The sequence below is a fragment of the Aspergillus affinis genome (genome assembly GCF_023601865.1).
Source record: "Aspergillus affinis strain CMG 70 chromosome Unknown NODE_2_length_704391_cov_89_054091, whole genome shotgun sequence".
NCBI lineage: Eukaryota > Fungi > Ascomycota > Eurotiomycetes > Eurotiales > Aspergillaceae > Aspergillus > Aspergillus affinis.
The window spans coordinates 75,424-94,275 of NW_026515783.1; the positions used below are offsets into that span (position 1 = coordinate 75,424).

Genomic DNA, 18,852 nt, shown 5'->3' on the forward strand with positions numbered 1-18,852 from the left:
CTTAATATTCTACAAGGCACGTGGAAAAGCGCACCCTACCGAGCGAACGCGGTATATCATTCTCGGATCAGCCGCTTTAATTTAAGTCGAGCAATCCATGGAGACCCCGAGAGACGAAAATTAAATTAACCTCTCCTTCCAAACGCCGATCCAGATCGGATACGGGTCTTGGTGGTTATTGGAACGCCATCGTATCCGGGTGGGACAGATTTTAAAAACTCCGCTTGCGAAACTCCGGCTGCGGGAAGACGTCAATATTCAGTGTATTGGAACCAAAGGGATTCTGGCCGAACTCCGACGACAGGTGGCAACGCGATGACTTTCAGTGCCGATAGGTTACTGTGAGAGGAAGAAAAAGTCAGCTTTCCGGTTGTTCCAAGTGGTCTGGGGTGTGTCCCAGGCCTGTAAGCGTTGTCCTCTCCGAGATATCTCTGCAGGCATCCAATCACTTTATATATGCACCGGAGGAAAGAGACCCGTGGGCCTGGTGCTGACACAACGCCGGGATAATGCAACCCCAATATATGGAAGAATCGCCGGCATGTCCTCGTCTGGTCCGGTTTGATTTCTTTCTTCGCGCCTCCAAGTTCCCCGGCGACACCGTTTCTCCCACACAGGATGAACTGAATAGGAAGGGCTCTGGATGCTGCTGCCAGGACAAGATCTTGTTCCTTCAACCCCCGTTGGGCTCACTCGTTTATTTTGGTCGTTGTTGTGGTCGTTGTGAATACTCTCGTTGATGAGAAAAAGACAGAGAGAGATGACCCGGACGGAGGTAGAAGTACCTGCTCTGTCACCTGACTCTCCGGTCACGATGTCTCCCTCGGCCCCTTCTCCTCCTCCTCTTTCTCGTTCCTTATCGGTCTTTCCTGCACCCAACACTGTCGACATTCGCTTTCAGCGGAACGATATCCAATTCACGCTGTCCGTCCCAAGCGAACAATTCTCGTTACTACAGTCTTACAAGCATGTCTTTCTGCTTAGTCCCTTGTTTAAATCTACCAGTACGGATGAGCTACAAACCCCAATTGAACTGGGGCTTGCTTTCGTCGAGTTCCTCATTCATCAAAATGCTCCCGACATCACACTGGCAGCTGTCATGCGGGCCTTCGAATCTGAGTTCCTGCGGGGCGAGACCGACATCCACACTGCCATTGGTAGTCTGTCCGTGACTCTCGAGCGACGCCAACATCTTTTGCACATGTACTTTGCAGCCTGTGCTGTTAGGGATGATGATGATCCAGATAATGCTCCTTCAACCTCTTGCAGGCTTGACAGTGCTTTGTTGCATCAGGCGCAACGGGGTCGATTCCACATAATGGCGGTCTTTGGCGGACAAGGAGATGCGAGCCGTTCCTGTGTTCAAGAGCTGTCAGAGCTCCAATTCACGTACGGTCCAGTTCTGCGAGGCTTTTTACAGGTAATGGGAGGTCATCTCCTTAAGCTCTCGCAGCTTTCAGAAGCAGCCCACTATTACGAAGGGCGGCCATTTCACCTCGAGAGATGGATGTCAGATCCTGAAAGCGTTCCCGGGGGTGGGTTCGTAACCAGTTCCCCTGTTAGTGTCCCTGCTATCGGTCTGTTGAGTCTAGCTCGATACCTGGTTATTTGCCATGTTCTTGGCCTCACCCCCGGCGGACTCCGAAAGGTCTTGCGCGCGACCACGGGTCACTCACAGGGATTACTTGTATCTATTGCCGTCGCCCTCTCGGATTCATGGGACTCTTTCTACCAAAACTCTCAGCTCATCTTGGAGGCGTTGTTCTGGTTGGGCTGGGACTGTCACTTCAATGCCCCGTGGAGCAGAGTCCCCGCAATAGCCATGGGTCACTCTGAGCGGGCAGGAGACCTGAGCGCGCCATCATACATGCTTTCGGTGCGTGGATTTATAAGAGAGCAATTGGACACGATTATTGCACACATCAACAAACGTTTCTCGGAGGGGTCAGAAGTTCATTTATCATTGATTAACGCCCGGGACCAGTTTGTGGTCGCTGGTCCAGTTGCTTCCTTGGTCCACCTGGAGAGGCATTTGCAACAATCGAGCAGCAGCTTCGAAGATGATCAGAGTCGAATCCCCTTTAGCAGCCGAAAGCCGACTATCCAGTGTTCCTTCTTGCCAATCAGCACGCCATTTCACACACCGTACCTTCAGGCGGCTGCCGATTCATTAAAGTTGCGTTTTTCAACCCGCCCCATTTTTCCACATCAATTGTTGATTCCTGTATACCACACGCGGACCGGTCAGGATCTTCGAGCAGGCAACATGGACGTTCTGCGTGCTGCTTTCGACGCAATCACTTGCGAACTATGCGACTGGCCCACAGCATTGACGGGGGCTGCCATCACTACGCAGAGCAGTTTCCACCCTATATCGCACATCATAGTTCTGGATAGAGGTGGGCTGGCGCCGTTGCTCAAAAGGGTGAAGGATGGCCAGGGCATCCGCATCATCCAAGCTGCCGACCTTGACTCCCGAGATTCGACAATGGGGACAATGAGAGATCTTTTCTGTCCCAATCTACTGAGCTCGTCGACCAGGACTCTGAGCTGGAGTCAGCGATTTCAGCCGAGATTGACAGCCGGGAATCCCTTGGGGATCGAAACGCGCCTCAGCCGGCTATTGGGTGCCCCACCGGTCATGGTGGGCGGAATGACCCCTACGACGACTCATTGGGATTTCGTAGCTGCCATTATGAATGCCGGCTATCACGCTGAACTGGCTGGCGGTGGCTTCCACAACGCAGCCGACATGGCCGCGGCGATCCGAAACCTCTCGAAGAGCATCGCTCCAGGGCGTGGCATCACTTGCAACCTCATATATGCCAATCCTCGAGCTATGACGTGGCAGGTATCTTTACTGCGTCGTTTATCGCACAGGAAAATCCCGATAGATGGCCTTACCATCGGGGCAGGTGTTCCATCTCCGGATATTGTAGCAGAGTATATCCAGACTCTGGGCATACGCCACATCAGCTTCAAACCAGGGTCTGTCGCAGCCATACGCCAGGTTGTCAACATTGCCAAGAACCATCCCGATTTTCCAGTCATACTTCAATGGACAGGAGGCCGCGGGGGAGGCCACCACTCTTTTGAGGACTTCCACGCGCCGATCCTGAGCACATATGGCCTTATTCGTGAGCATCCTAACATCTATCTGGTCGCAGGTAGTGGTTTTGGAACCGGTGAAACCATCTACCCCTATCTTACAGGATCATGGTCTATATCCATGGGTTACCCCGGGATGCCATTTGACGGCATCCTACTTGGTAGCCGCATGATGGTTGCGCGGGAAGCTCATACCTCGCCCGCCGTGAAAGACATAATCTGCCACACGTCTGGCACCCCAGATAGCAATTGGGAAGGCACGTACACAGGCTCTACAGGTGGCGTCATTACAGTGCAATCTGAAATGGGTGAGCCGATTCATAAGATCGCCAACAGGGGGGTTCTGCTCTGGGCTGAGATGGATAAAACGGTTTTCAGTTTGCCTCGGAAGAATCGCAAGCAGTACCTCATCCAACATCGTGATTCGATTATTCAGCGACTCAACAATGACTTTGCCAGGCCATGGTTTGGTCGTGACTCTCAAGGGATATCCGTGGATCTCAAAAACATGACATATGGCGAGGTCCTGACCCGTCTTACTGAGCTGATGTATATTCGCCATCAACGCCGTTGGATCGACCAGTCTTACATTGATTTTACCATGACATTTGCTATACGAGCACTGGAGAGATTTCATGCGACGTTGCATGGCAACCTGAGACTTACTCTTGCAGTTCTCAGGGAAGATCCCGACACATTCATGCATACTCTATTTGCTGCCTACCCCGGAAGCGTCTGCGATCTGTTGAACCCTGAGGATGTGTCATTCTTCTTGCTTCTCACCAAGCGACAGAGCCAGAAGCCCGTTAACTTTATCCCGGCACTAAACGATGACTTCGAGTTGTATTTCAAGAAAGATTCCCTATGGCAGTCTGAGGATATCGAAGCTGTCGTCGACCAAGACGCAGAACGGGTTTGTATTCTTCATGGTCCTGTTGCGGCGCAGTATTCCCATACTGGAAGCCAATCGGCGAAAGAAATATTAGACAGTATCACATCAACCCTATTTGATCTTCTTCAGCGGGACCTGACCCAGGATGATGTCAGCTGCGGTCTCGATAGTGGCCTGGTCACGCCAGATTCCTGGTCAACCGTTTCATCAACCGCACAGGACCTGCCGTTGGAGGAGATGTCTCTTCCCTCGTCAGTGACAATTTCGGAGTGTACGGACGATCGCTCCCTGTCTCCGATGGGGCTAGGTAGTTGTCGAACTGTGCCTCTCTGGGTGCAAGCAGTTCTCGGCGAAAGGCTGGTTCTCCAAGGTCGGGAACGACAAAAGAATCCTTTCCGTGACTTTATCGCGACTTATCCACGATCAATGGTATGCCTGAATGCAGACCTGTCAGAGTTGTCGATAACTTCTGAAAAGTCCCCTCGGTCTCAATCTTCCATAACCCTGAAATCCCACAACGGAATTGACATCGTGGTCGAAGTACGCCCCGACGAAAGAGCCACGGCACTGAGGCTCCTTTATCAATACAATCCGCAAAACGTTCCTTCGAAACTCACCGAAGTCATGGACTCCCGTAAAAACCGGATATGCGAGTTTTATAATAATGTCTGGTTTGGCGCCACGCAGGGAAAAGACACTGCTATCCACGACATCTTTAATGGCCCTGATATGACACTTACACCTGAAGTGCTCAATGACATGATCATGGCCGTGGGACCCGCGTTCCAGGACCACAGAGTCATGTTTCCGGAGACAGATATCATTCCGATCGGCTTGTGTATCGTGATAGCATGGGAGGCCATCTCGCGGCCTCTGGTGGCAAAGGGTGTCAATGGCGATCTGCTTCGGTTGGTCCATCGTTCGAATGTGTTTGAATATGAACGGGATGCCAAACCACTACGTATTGGCGATGTTGTCAGGTCGCAGTCCCAGGTTCGAGCGGTATACGCCGAGGATGCAGGGAAGGTCATCGTCGTGGAGGCTACTATCAGTCGCCTTGCTAAGCCAGTTATGACAGTTACGTCCACTTTCCTAATTCGAGGGTCGGTCGGGAAAGACTCGACGACTTTCCAACACACTAAAGAACCTGAACGAACGCTCGTTTTGTCGTCATCCCTAGACGACTCGGTTCTACGACACCGAAGTTGGTTCCACGTGCATGAAAACGCGCCCCCGCTGGTAGGGAGACCACTCGTTTTCAATTTGGACACCCACATCACCTATGAAGGGGCGAAGATCAAAACTTTAAAAGTGACAGGAACTGCAACCTCCCAAGCTCAGGGCCATCATCGAATCCAAGTGGGAACAGTGAACTTCGAATGTGACGAGTGCGTCGGCAATCCTGTGGTTGAGTTCCTGGAGCGCAAGGGTGTCGCGTCGGGCGGGCGGGAGGACCTTGACACGCCGGGCTGGTCCGGGCCATCAACAATGGAAATTCAAATGCCTGCTAGCAACCATGCTTACGCACAGGTATCTAAAGACTTCAATCCGATCCACACGTCGACAATTTTCGCCACTTTGGCTCAACTCCCCGGGACGATCTGCCATGGCATGTGCACGTCTACGATTGCGGCGTTCGCCTTTGAACACCTCGTACTAGAAGGGGAGCGCGAGCGACTCCGGCAGTTCAAGGCTACCTTCGCTGGCATGGTGCTTCCGTTGGAGAAGCTGCTGGTGAAACTCAATCACACCGGTATGGTCGATGGACGAATGCTGTTCTCGATTGAGGTCATTCGCATTCACAACGGAGAAGTCGTTCTACAAGCTGAAGCCGAGGTTGAGCAACCAGGGACAGCATATCTGTTTACCGGCCAAGGTAGTCAGAGCAAAGGTATGGGTATGGATCTGTACAGTTCAAGTCCAGTAGCAAAGTCGTTGTGGGACGACATTGATGCGCAGCTCTATGAGGCTTATGGTATGTTATCTCTATCCGCTGTTTACGATGCTGAGACCACTAACCTGGGAATACAGGCTGGTCGGTGCTTGATATTGTGCGAAACAACCCGAAGACGCTCACGGTCAACTTTGGTGGCAAGCGTGGCCGGAAGATCAAACAGAATTACCTCGCCATTACGGCCGAGGCGACACTTCCAGACGGCAGCCGGGTCCTGAAGCCTGTACTCGCAGGTCTCACACTGGCATCGACTTCATACACGTTCACCGACTCGCGAGGGCTCCTGTACTCGACGCAATTTGCACAACCTGCGATCCTGATATTTGAGGCGGCGGTCTTCGGCGAAATGCGTACCAAGGGTTATGTCTCTCGGGATGCAGTCTATGCAGGTCACTCGCTCGGGGAATACGGAGCTCTCAGTGCGCTATCTCGTTACGTTCCGATCGGCGCTCTGGCGGAACTGGCTTTCTATCGGGGCTTGATGATGCAAGCGTCCGTGGACGGACAAGGCAGCATGACCTACGGCATGGTAGCTGCCAATCCCAAGCGTGTTGGATCATGTAAGTTTCTCTTTCTTGGTTTATGTCAGTCAAAGCTGATCGTGAAGTCTTCGATCAATCCGCACTCGCCCGCCTGGTCGATATTGTCGCTCGCGAAAGCCAGGAGCTGCTGGAAATCGTCAATTTCAACGTTGATGGAGAGCAGTATGTCTGCTCGGGAACGGTAGGCTCCTCCTCTCCATATTGTCTGTATACCACATTAACGCCTGGCAGACCACCAACTTGCATGTTCTGGGAAATCTCATGGATCATATCGCACAGTCAGCCAACGGGTTCGACGAAGTTCGGGCCGCCATGGAATCGGAATCTGCAGAAGCGAGCGGGACTGAACTTCAACGGGTCATACGGGCTCTGCTCGCGGAAGCCCGCCGTCTCCCGCGTCCCATCGAGCTTCAACGCGGCAAGGCGACTATTCCCCTGCAAGGGATAGACGTGCCGTTCCATTCCAGCCACCTGCGGTCAACCGTTGATCGATTCCGACAATGTCTGCTAAAGCCCGGTTTCCTCAATGGGAACATAGATGTTGACGAGCTGGTGGGCAAGTATATTCCTAACCTGATGGCGAAACCCTTTTCGCTGGACAAAGCGTACATACGAGAGGCATATGAATTGACGCACAGTCCGATTCTAGCGCAAATGCTGGGAGGATCGTAATGAGGGTGGCAAACAAGGATAGACCAAGGATGAATGCAACTCGGACGAATAATCTATTTTAATAGCTACTACATCTGCATGGATAGATGTTTGTGATTTGTGAATGTCAACTAGCGGTTCTTGGAGCGCCGATCGTCTACACACTAGTACCGGCATGTAAAGCCTGGGGCTGGGACTCGGGTTTTGGACGTACTTTCCCCGGTGTCCTGGCCTCGGAACGACCTAATCTCTGTAAGGCTGGTAAGAAATGTTGTGTTTGTAGCATTTCCTGATCGTGTTTATGTGGCTAACGGGCCCAGATATCACCGCCCGAACACCTATGCACGGATGTCCACCGCCAGATGGCACAACCCAGCGTGTGCATACAGGTCTGGTCGAAGCAATCTCATTAAAATGCCACAAGAAGAAATTAAAGGAGAAGGTTTCCGTTTCAGCCAAAGCCAACGTCAGGATTCAAATAGTCGCACCACCACTGAGAGACTGAGCGGCGGTGCGCTGTTCCAGCCTTTTAGGCTGACCATCCATCTGCTCACCAATCGTTCCCCTTGATGTACCTTATTACCATGTATTGACCGTTGCTGTACGTGAAAGACGACTCGTGCCGGGATCCTCGGTCGTACATCGTACGAAGCACTCCGTAAGCTGACTGTCGCAAATTCCCCTTCTTGACCAAAGATCAGCTCTGATGCATCATTTCCGCTGCAGTCTGTGCCACCTGCAACAAAAACAATGAACGTTTAAAGCGGTTTAGCGGTCCCACTCGCGGTATTATAAACCGAGGCTATTGAAAAACGATTTCTCTTGTTTTCATCCTTCATTAATGACGGAAATTTCACCATCCTGACCGACGGATCCTTTTACCGCCACAAGGTACGGATACTACGATATAATAACGAAGACGGAGAACCCCGGAAAGAATATATAGCCAAGTACTCCATGCTCTCGTGGAATCGATTATCAGACTAGGTGAAATCTTCTCGTTCGCACTTGGACACGGTAAGTAAAACTCTTCAATACATACATCTATGCCCTGAGTTTTTCGTCTCGAGGGTAATATAGCATTTCCGCGGGAGCAAAAGCCCTATTGCTGACCGTAGTGAGGGTAATATGGCTCCCGGAAACCAGAGATTTCAACTCTCCAGATATCAACTGACAACTTCCATCAAAGGATTGTCCTCTTAATTAAATCGACGTACGCGAGGCTTGGTCCCATCTCTTGCTCTTTAAACGACCCCGGAATATACAAGCTTTATCCCAATACGGCCGTAGTGTGGCTCGATGTGGGCCTTTGTTTTGACAAGGCTGCACAATCCCTCGATAATGCTTCTTTCGCCCCCCAAAATACACTCTATTAGGCTAGACCGACGTTGCTCGGCCTGCCTCCAACGAGGCATCCATAATTGCATGTCATAATGACCCTCTCGCCCAGACCGTCGATCTCGGGTCGGGCGATGATCACCTTTCTCCTCTGGTCGTGTCCCCTCTTTTGTCTTACTCTCTTCCCTTCACCTTTCTTTTCCCTGCCTTGTTCGCGACCCCATGGCCATTCCCAGGGTTTTGCTGGTATCGGCCCTGGCGTTGCTGGTCCCAGTGACCGCTCAGAAGGGGAAGGACCCTCTGAAGGACTTTTGTAGACGATTTGGGCATCAAACGGCGGTGATTGATAATAAGTAAGAATTTCTTTCTGCGTGTTACAATTTAGTTCGTGACTCATGAATCACTGACCAGCTCGGGGTGCCAGATTGTTTATCGATGGCGGTTTCGTGAACTACAGTCCTCTCGACCAAAATCCTGAGAATTACACCAGTATAGTACCTAGATCTCTTGACCCCCTACCTACCAATCCACCGTCTCGTCTCATCCTTGCTAAACGCTCGGAGTGGAGCTTCTCGCTAACGTCATCCATCGCAGACAACCGAATCCTCTATGCCGACTTTGACGTCAACAATCAGGGTATGCCCCAGGCCTATGCCAACCTCAGCAAACCTAGCAAAGTCCCCTCCGTGAACGGCGGCATTCTGTGGCCCGATACGGTCAACAAGATCCTGTACCAGTATGGTGGCGAATTCGACGACAACGCTGACTCTGCGAACTTTACGTTATGGATGTATGATGCGCTCTACAACACCTGGAATAAGACCAAGGAAGACGACACGCAAGATGGGATCCAGCGCGCCAGCTATGGTGCTGGCGTCACGGTTCAGGATCGCGCCGTGGGCTATTACTACGGCGGATGGCTGAGCAATGCCTCGATTCCGGGCTGGGGCGATTCAAACCCCATGGCGCTCTCGCATTTGCTGTCGTATGATATGTTGAAGAATACGTGGACGAACTCCTCGGGGCCGGATTCTGTCGGTCGCGCTGAGGGTTTCATGGTGTATGTTCCAGCGAGTGACAGCGGCATGTTGATTTATTTTGGGGGTATCCAGACGCCGAAAGAGAATAAGACGATGATAGGGCAACCGATGGATGTGCGTGAGCCGATCGCGATTGCCATTCTGTTGTCGTGGGTATGAAAGCTAATGAGATGCAGGAAATTCTGCTATATGACATCGCCAACAGCAAATGGTACACGCAAAAAGCGACCGGGGAGGTGCCCGAGGAGCGCAGACGGTTCTGCGCCGGGGTCGTCTGGGCGGACGACCGATCCTCGTACAATATCTACGTCTACGGGGGGTTGGGAGTGCCAGCGGGTCTAGGGTTCGATGATATTTACATTCTGTCGCTTCCGTCGTTTCGGTGGATTAAATGGTATGTCTACACAGCTATCAGGAGTTGTGTCCCCCTATACTAATGAAAAGACAGGTATCCGCCCAGCCCCGGAACCGGATATCCTCACCACTCTCTGTCCTGCGATGTGGTTGGAGCACAGATGCTGTATGTTTTCTCCCTTGCGATATCTTTTTTTGATGTGAGATGTTGTCATTCTAACCTCTCAACAGCGTCATGGGCGGCACCTTCACCAACAGCTCGTCGTGCGACGTGCCAACCATCTACGGCATGCACAACATGGATCTGGGGAAGCAGAACTCCCTCCACCAAAATTGGGCCTCGTTCAAGAGCAATTTGACGAGCTATAAAGTCCCTTCGGAGGTTTCCGACGTGATTGGAGGAACGTACGTGTCCTGACAACCTCAACATCCCCATCCTCCTACCCTCACCTACTCCTTTACCTACTTCTTGACAATCACTCATGCTTAACCAAATACGTACAGCGGAACCGGCAACGCCAAAGTCAAAACGCCCTCCGGCGGCTTCAACGATCGTGATCTCCAAACCTACTTCGACCGCCAGTACACGGCTGCCACGCGATCCCCAACGCGCGCCATTCCGACCGCCACCGGACCAGCCGACTCATCCTCGTCCTCCAAGCCCGTCGGCGCGATCGTTGGCGGCGTAATCGGCGGCGTCGCCGGTGTTCTCATCATCGTGGGTGTTGTATGGTTCTTTCTACGACGGCAACGCAAGAAGAAGCAAGCTGCCGAGGCTGCCAACGCCACGACCGCCCCGACCAGCGAGCCGCCAACGTCACTTTCATCCCCCACGGCAGGCAGATTCGGCTACACGGACCCCAAAAACACACCCGCTGATCCTGTTCCTCTCTTGGGCGATAGTATCGCTTCCCAACATACGCAAGGCGACGAGCAGAGAGTCGCGGGTACGAGGCATCAACGCTCACCCAGTGAGCTCGATCCCGCTCCCTTGGTCGAGTTATCGTCTCCTGAAGCGGAAGCCGTCGCTGCCTCGAGGGCACAGTATTCCACTACTACCTCGAGTGTGTCTCCGGAGGGATCTGCGCCTGGGGGCTGGTGGCGACCGGACGGGGATGTCGGGAATGGGGCCACGCACCGGTGATGAGTTCTGGTTTCTTTTTGGTTATGTGAATTTGTTCGGGTCTTCTGGCGTAGGAAAGGACCAATATGATTTATTTTGTAGGTACATAGCTATATGATTGTAAATTGTAATGTATCTAATATGGAATCTCATGACAAGATTATATGTTCAGTTTGGTTCTGGGGTGGTCATGTTGTGATCTGCCACGCATTCCGTCTTTGCCTGAGAGACCTCCTTTTCTGGAAAACAAAAATCTTTTCATGATTATCAAATTTAGTTGGATTCGTCTAGTGAATTACTGTTTGCAATTGCATTTCCTGTGTCCGTAAGACTGTAGTTGAGTCCGAATTGAGAATAGACCATCACTATCGCAGTATGGCGGGAGAAAAATACATTTTGCCTGACAAGGCGGAGTACAATAGCATATGCGAGTTAATTTTATTTCAATGACGCTTCGCTTAAAAGTTCTCGTAGAAGAATAGTACTCATATAACACTTTCCCTTTTTTCTTGTTTCTGAAAATGATGTTTTGATTCTTCGAAAACAGTGCACAGGTCCAACCAGAGAAAAGACGTGGCGCTAGGCACTAAGGCAGACAGCAAGGCAGGATACTTCCCGAAGCGGCTAGCGTGGACCCTGTCCCCAGTAGGCGGGACGTGGAAATTGAAAAAAATCCGTGGTATTATCTGCATCCCTGGATCCAACTCCCGATAGTGAATAACTCGATGTATTTTCTCTACCTCAACAAGATCTATTCTACTACCGACGAAACTCGTCCTCCAGCTCCCGCAACATGCCCTCAATGTCAAAATACCAAATCTTATGCGACCTGCGACGAATATCCTTATGCGCTTTGGCCATATCACTTCCAAACTCAGGATGATTCCACTCGTAGATCTCACACGCCTCGCGACTGCTCTTCACCAGCCACATAGACCGCTCATATCTGACCTTCGTAAACACCTGGAATGCCTTTTCCAGCAAGGAAACCTTCTCTACACCTCCCCCCTTCATCAAATCCCTCTGGACAAGCCCCAACACTGTTGTCAACGCCAAGGCATCTTCAATCCCAATCCCAGCACCGGCCCCATGATGCGGCGACGACGCATGCGCCGCGTCTCCCGCCAAACAAACCCTTCCTTTACTATACCCCTCGCTGGCCGGATAATCCAAATGATCAAACACCGCCCACTTATCCATCTGATCCGGCAAGAGGTCGATGATCGCGCGCACAGTCGGACCCCAGTCCTGGAACGCGATCCCGGTCTCGTCACGCGTGGCGGGCTGAGACATGGGTTTTTGAAGAGGCCAGCCGTCGTGGTCATTGACGAACGCAACCACGTTCATCAGCTTCTGCTGCATCACGGGGAAATGGAGGAGGTGCGCTGATGGGCCGCCGTACATGTGTTGGTTCGTGGCGCGGTAGAGACCTAGTTTCTCGATGGCTTGGGGCATGGGAACAAGTCCGCGGTAGGCGATCTTGTGTGTGTAGTGAGGGTGGGAACTCGGGTTGGCTGCGCCCAGGAGGTGTTGGCGGACGAGCGATTTGATACCGTCGCAGCCGATGACTGTTCGTGGGTATCATGTCTTTTATTAGCCACGGCTGAACAAGATAAGTGGAGGGAGCAGGATAGATAGGAGGCAAAAAGAGGAAGAGGAAGAAAGAGATATACTATACCAGCATCCGCAATCTCGACACTCCCATCCTCAAAACTCATCTGAACCCTCCCCCCTTCTCCACCCTCCTCATCTAACCTAACCAACCGCTTCCTCAACTCCACCACACCCTCGGGCATCAGCTTCATCACCTGCTCTAGGAACTGCGCGCGATGACACCCTTCAAACCCTCTCTCCCCGGCATGCAACTTATGCACCGTCCTCCCCTCCAACTCCTGCCCTACCTCCGTATTCCCAGGGTCATGCGTATACCCATCCACAAACTGCATATAATTCGTCGGATTATCCGGGTCCCCGTTCGCAGTGGCCACGGCCCGCACGCACTCCGGAAGCCGCGAGTCGATCATAAACATGCATTTCCGGGCGTTGGCGGTGAATGCGATCCCAGCGCCGATCTCGCGGATGGAGGCCGCTTGCTCATAGATCTTGACGCGGATTGCGGACGGGGATGGGCTGTTGTTTAGGAGGCCCAGAGCAAGCACGGTGCCGATAATGCCGCAACCAATGATCGCAATTTCGAGTGGAGGGGACGAGGGGGACGTGAGTGATGGGTCGATGGCGTCCATGGTTGAGGTGCTTGGTGAATTGGGTTCTTGGAGGTGGAGGGTTTTGGATTGCGATGTTTGGGAATGTCTTCGTTCCCTGTCTTCGTTCCCTGTCTCTGTCTCTGTGTGTATCTCTCTCTCTCTCTCTCTCTCTCTCTCTCTCTCTCTCTGTGTGTGTGTGTGTGTGTGTGTGTGTGTGTGTGTGTGTCTAACCTGGATCAGCTCAATCACCCAGGGAGGGCGAAGACAAGAACGTGGGTCATACGAGGTTATACAGGGCCATAATTGCTGACTACACTCAACTCAGCATTGAGAAACCTAGCCTATCCTATTCATATCTCTCCCGGTTCCAAGAACACGGCCAAACCCCCGGTCCCGATGGCCTCCCTAACGGCTCCTTTCTCGGGACCACCTAGCCTCAAACACCCGTACCAGTACCAGGCCCTACGCTTACACTTAATGCTTAGAATAGCCTAGACCCCAAGCCCCAGAGTCATCCGAACGGGTGAGTTAAAAATCCCTCGTCCAGAAAAGACCAGTCAGCGCGAAATCCGCGCAAGTCTCCAATGGCTCGGGGCGCGTACCGAAACTTTTCTCACCTGCACGGTCCCGAGTCAGTGTTACGGGAGCGCATGTATGATATGAGTTATTTTCCCTGGTGGGCTGTCCTGGACAGGGGGCTTTAGGGGTTGTGTTACGGCGTTGTTCGGGCGCCGAAGTTGTCAGTGCCGGTTTAAGGGAAGGGGGAGGATTGGGTGGTGAAGGGATCAGCATCTGGGGACGGAGAATTGAGGAGAAGGCAGGAGCGCATGAGGTAGCTATTGGGTAGGTAAGTTGTAGTCAGCGTGTGTTATCTTGAAAGTTGAAGCTGAAGCTGAAGCTTGCTTGATTGGCTCGCACGCGCCCGGTCCCGTGGCCAGCTGTGCCCTACTTCTAGGCAATCGAGGCGGAGTATTTTCAGTCCGAGAGACGTTGCACCCTGTAACACGGATGCGAAAAAGGGCTGGAATATGTTTCTCCTGTCGGAGATCGTCTGAATTGGCTCGCCTTGGCTGGATAGTTACCCCACTCCGGGGGAGGACCATACCAAGCGTTGGGGTTGTTCTTTCTTGTCCCGATTTGGCCTTGAATAGGTAGGTAGTGAATCGTTTAATCAGTTTTAAGCTTATTTTCAAGATGGGTGAGATCACAGAGACTGATGAACGGGTTCAGCCTGGGATCGAGAAAGAGGTTGGCAAGAAGAATGGCACGGAAGATGCTGCGTCTAGAACGCAGGAGCAGAACACTTCTCCGGAGGGGAATGCAGATGGCACAGCGAACTATGATGGCTTCAAGCTATCTCTATCAGGGAAACTCATATTTTTTACTCTGGCCGTTTTGACGTTGATGGTCTCGCTGGATGGGACCTCTATCTCGGTGGCGTTGCCAGTATGTCCGTCAATTGTATCTGCGCGAAGGGCACAGGCGCTAACAATGAGCACAGGAAATGGCAGCCGAATTGAATGGCTCTGCAATGGAAGCCTTCTGGAGCGGGACTTCATTTCTGCTCTGCTCAACGGGTGAGTCTTCTGCATTCGCTGCATTTCGTTCTCAACCGTTCTAACCAAAACAAGTCTTCCAGCCCAGCACCGCCACTCTCTCCAACATCTTCGGTCGACGGCCGCTCATCATCATCTCTATCGTATTTTTCTTCGTGGGCGCGCTCGTCGCCGGTCTCGCGCACAACTTCACCGAGGTCCTCATCGGCAGATGCATCCAAGGCGTTGGCGGCGGCGGAATCGCCATGCTCTCGGAAGTGGTCGTGACAGATCTCGTACCGCTGCGTCTACGCGGGAATTACTATGGAGTCCTCAGCGCAGCGTATAGTCTAGGCTCTGTACTCGGACCGATTGTGGGTGGCGGATTCGCGGAGAATGTCACCTGGGTATGTCCTCTCTGCTCCTGCACTATTCACATCCCATATACTAACACTGAATCGATCACAGAGATGGATCTTCTACATCAACTTCCCCTTCATCGGCCTCTCCGCACTCTTCATCGTCTTCTTCTTCCGCCTTCCCAAACCCCCGGGTTCTCTCCGGCAAAAGCTCCTCCGAATCGACTACCTCGGCACGATCCTCTTCGTCGGCAGCATCTCCTCCTTCCTAATTCCCCTCTCCTGGGGCGGGATCATGTACTCCTGGTCCTCCTGGCGAACGCTCGTCCCCCTAATACTCGGTGCAGTAGGACTACTCATCTTCATAATCTACGAGATCTACATTCCCCGCGAGCCGATGATCCCACACTCGGTCTTTACGAACCGCAGCGCCGTAATCGCCTTCATCGCATCCTCCCTCCAAGGCCTAATCCTCTGGTCCGCCCTCTACTACATGCCTCTGTACTACGAAGCCGTCAAAGAATTCGACCCCATTCTAACCGGAGTCGCCCTGTTCCCTCAGACGTTCACCGTGGCCCCCAGCGCCATCTTCTGCGGCGTGATCATCACCGTCACGGGTCGCTACAGATGGGGTCTCTGGGTCGGATGGCTCCTCTCGACCATCGGCCTGGGTATTCAATGCCTCCTCAAGCCCGGAACTAGCACCGCGGGTTGGATCTTCCTGAACATCACCCCTGGCCTCGGGCTGGGAATCTTAACAGCCGCAATCGTATGCACGGTTCAAGCCTCGTCGACGAATCGGAACCTGACCGTCGCGGTCGCGATGGTGGTGTTCTTTAGAGCATTTGGTCAGGCGATCGGCATTGCTGTGGGGGGCGTGATTTTCCAGAATCGCATGAAGGATAATTTACTGGGGTATCCGGAATTAGCTCCACATGCTCTAGAGTATAGTCGTGATGCGGCGGCCCTGGTGACCGTGGTTAAAGGGATGGGGGATGCCGGGGCGGAAGGGCTGAGGAAGAAGGAGCTGAAAGAGGCGTATACGGATAGTTTGAGGGTTATTCTGGGGTTTATGTGTGCGGTTTCTGGGATTGGGTTGGTGATGAGTATGTGGGTTGAGAAGTATGATTTGAATCGGGCGTTGGGGGAGGAGGTGGAGATTAAAGTGGATACGGGGAAAAGGGATGAGGAGGGGGTAGAGGGGGGTGATGAGGGAAAAGTGAGAGAGAGGAGGAATAGTGATTTTTGATAGTAGGGAGGACCTGTGCTTTAGTTTGGAGTGCGTGGTATAGAGGCTACGACGTGGATAGGATGAACGATGGGATAAAGAGCTAATTATGCAGGATAGAAGACAAATATGTTGAACAAGTAACAGGCCTGAATGGAATCCGCGATCATGCATAAACTCCCAGATAAGAACTACCCTTTGTCATATTGACATATCAACAGGCTACATAATTTCAAGACGTATAGACTTGATGAGATCAGAATAAAAATAAAGACACGGTAGTAGGACCACCCAGCCCACCTTCCAGCAAACAGCAAAAGTATCCAATTACCCAACATATTCAATGAAGTCATTCCAAACCGCATCATCCCTGAGCAACTTAATCTCCTCCCCAAGCAAACAAATCAACACTTCAATGCCCTCACCATCTAACATGGGCGCCGCATACGCCGAACAGGGCAACGGCCGATACGTCGGCCTCCTCAACAACCCCGGATTACCCAGGTCCCCAAACACAGGGACGCGAATATGCGCAATACTCGAGCACGATAGGTCCGTCTTGGGATCGAACCCGCCTCCGTATGCAATATTTGCCTTGTCTGGTTCGTTCGCAATATACGTGACGTAGCTGCGGAGGGAGTATTCGTTCGTGATATCGAGGACGCCTTTACGGAGGAGGGATGCGAGACGGGAGAGGCTGGAATTGACAATGTCGTTGAATGAGAGACGAAGGAAGGCGACGCGGATCATGTGCCCCAGGTACGCTGGGGAGAGGCCCATGACGCGACGGAAGTCGACGGCGCGGCTAATGCGTGAGATGGCATGAGGGGTTTGCAGCCGGGCGAGGCGGATGATGGTGACACGTTGCCAGATGAAGGCAGTGAGGGCGTCGTTGGTGGAGATGAAGGGTGTGGAAGGGTCAAAGTCTTCCGGGTTGGCGTCGGCCATGGCTTTGATACGTGCTACGGCGGCGGAGGGAATGCGGAGGTAGCGCCATTGGAAGGGAGCGACGGCGGCTAGGGGCGGAAGGTCTTTGATCACGAAGGGAGGACGCAGGTCGGAGTGGTCGAGGAGAGGCTCGTCTGGCCCTAACAGAGGGATGATCTCTCGACGGGGCCGGTTGGCTTCGTCGATCTGAGCCTTGGGGATCGGGTCGCCGCGCATGGCGGTGGCGAGGAGGTTGGCGATCTGGAAGATGCCGCTGGCGTCTATGATGTTATGCTGAGCGGCTAGATCGAGGAGTAGGCCACCGTGTATCAGGTTCGCTTGGATGTCCAGCACGGGGGCCGGGTCGTCCTCGCTCTCGTCGTACGGCTCCGGGAATGCCTTCCTGGGACCGAGCACGTAGCCCGGTAACATGCCAGACGGGCCATGGGCGGCGAGAAGCTCATCGTACGAGGGACAGACAGTGGAACGATCCTCAATGCGGACAAAACGATGATCCGGGGACTGTTGCTGCGGGAAACGTGCGACCTTGAACACGCCGGAGTTATTGGGTCCAGCACCTTCGTTGATGACCTTTCCGGAGAGGAAGGGCAGGGCAGAGACGACCGTGTGGGCGGCAGACTCCAGGGAGGCTAAAATAGAGGCACGCCGGTCCTCGGCTAGAGCGAAGCAGAGGAGGACGTGAGTATAACTTTTGAGAATTGGGAGCTGACCGATGACATCCTGGATATGATCGTAGGTTACGGCCGTTGGTTCCATAGCGGACAATAGTGCGAGAGGAGTAAGATCTATAGCGAGGAAGAAAGTAAGAGCAACAGAACGAGGATAGCAAGGCGGGAAGGCCCAGAGATAGCAGCGATTGCTGTCCTTATTCAGTAGTCTAGGACACGAGAGGGTTACGCACGGTGACGCAGTCAAGATGCAGAAATATCCCGACCCGGACTGGGCGAGATGATCTTGGAGTAGTCATCGTCGTGAGCCGCTTATGGAGATTGCCTTATAATAGCCTCTCCTGGAGTCCGTGTCTGCATGCATATTGCCTTGTACGTTGGCTCCATTCTGGCCAAAAGAATGCCATTGTTGTGCAAGGACGCCGTTATGACTGGGTATATAGGGACGACATCCAAGGTACATCCTGGCAGAGTGTATTCGAACAGCCAACAATCTACTCATTGGGTTGTATACCAGCTGGTCCATGTTGGAATGTATACTGGCTATGCTGAGTTGTCCATCATTTGATTCTCGTAGACGGACTAGTCCTTCTCGTCGACTGACTGCCGACAAGCTAAGCATGGTGACACTGTATCAAACATTGCTTGTTCAAACTCATAGGTCAGTAGACCCTGACCGTTGAAACAGTTAAGAAAACTGTCATATATTAGCCGCTCCATTAAGTGTCTCTATCACCATATAGACTTTCTGCCCTGTCCCGACCAGAGTTACACATGCCACCCACCTCCTTACATCTCATTAATCTCCACAGATCCCTTGATCCTAGATCCACCTGCTCATGAAACCCCCGATGGTCCTAGCCATCCAGCCACCCAGCAGGAAATCCACACTTAAACTTCAGATGATC

General features: G+C 52.6%; 5 protein-coding genes across 5 annotated transcripts; 3 read left to right on the forward strand and 2 right to left on the reverse strand.

Moving 5' to 3' along the window:
* Window positions 1-814: 814 nt before the first annotated feature.
* Window positions 815-7,168, forward strand: KD926_005830 (beta subunit of fatty acid synthase; the record flags this gene model as incomplete). The annotated part of the gene is made up of 4 exons (XM_053097852.1): window positions 815-5,975; window positions 6,032-6,514; window positions 6,562-6,677; window positions 6,728-7,168. The coding sequence occupies 4 exons, from the start codon at window positions 815-817 to the stop codon at window positions 7,166-7,168; spliced, it is 6,201 nt and encodes a 2,066-aa protein (XP_052960868.1).
* Window positions 7,169-8,707: 1,539 nt separating this feature from the next.
* Window positions 8,708-11,023, forward strand: KD926_005831 (uncharacterized protein; the record flags this gene model as incomplete). Its single annotated transcript, XM_053097863.1, has 6 exons — window positions 8,708-8,838; window positions 8,910-9,639; window positions 9,702-9,919; window positions 9,974-10,045; window positions 10,111-10,284; window positions 10,384-11,023. The coding sequence occupies 6 exons, from the start codon at window positions 8,708-8,710 to the stop codon at window positions 11,021-11,023; spliced, it is 1,965 nt and encodes a 654-aa protein (XP_052960869.1).
* A 738-nt stretch (window positions 11,024-11,761) lies between these two features.
* Window positions 11,762-13,245, reverse strand: KD926_005832 (FAD/NAD(P)-binding domain-containing protein; the record flags this gene model as incomplete). Its single annotated transcript, XM_053097874.1, has 2 exons — window positions 11,762-12,570; window positions 12,681-13,245. The coding sequence occupies 2 exons, from the start codon at window positions 13,243-13,245 to the stop codon at window positions 11,762-11,764; spliced, it is 1,374 nt and encodes a 457-aa protein (XP_052960870.1).
* A 1,155-nt stretch (window positions 13,246-14,400) lies between these two features.
* On the forward strand, window positions 14,401-16,349 carry KD926_005833 (MFS general substrate transporter; the record flags this gene model as incomplete). The annotated part of the gene is made up of 4 exons (XM_053097885.1): window positions 14,401-14,652; window positions 14,708-14,783; window positions 14,838-15,148; window positions 15,210-16,349. The coding sequence occupies 4 exons, from the start codon at window positions 14,401-14,403 to the stop codon at window positions 16,347-16,349; spliced, it is 1,779 nt and encodes a 592-aa protein (XP_052960871.1).
* A 306-nt stretch (window positions 16,350-16,655) lies between these two features.
* On the reverse strand, window positions 16,656-18,032 carry KD926_005834 (transferase family protein; the record flags this gene model as incomplete). Its single annotated transcript, XM_053097897.1, has 1 exon — window positions 16,656-18,032. One exon carries the CDS (start codon window positions 18,030-18,032, stop codon window positions 16,656-16,658), a length of 1,377 nt encoding a protein of 458 aa, XP_052960872.1.
* Window positions 18,033-18,852: the final 820 nt, after the last annotated feature.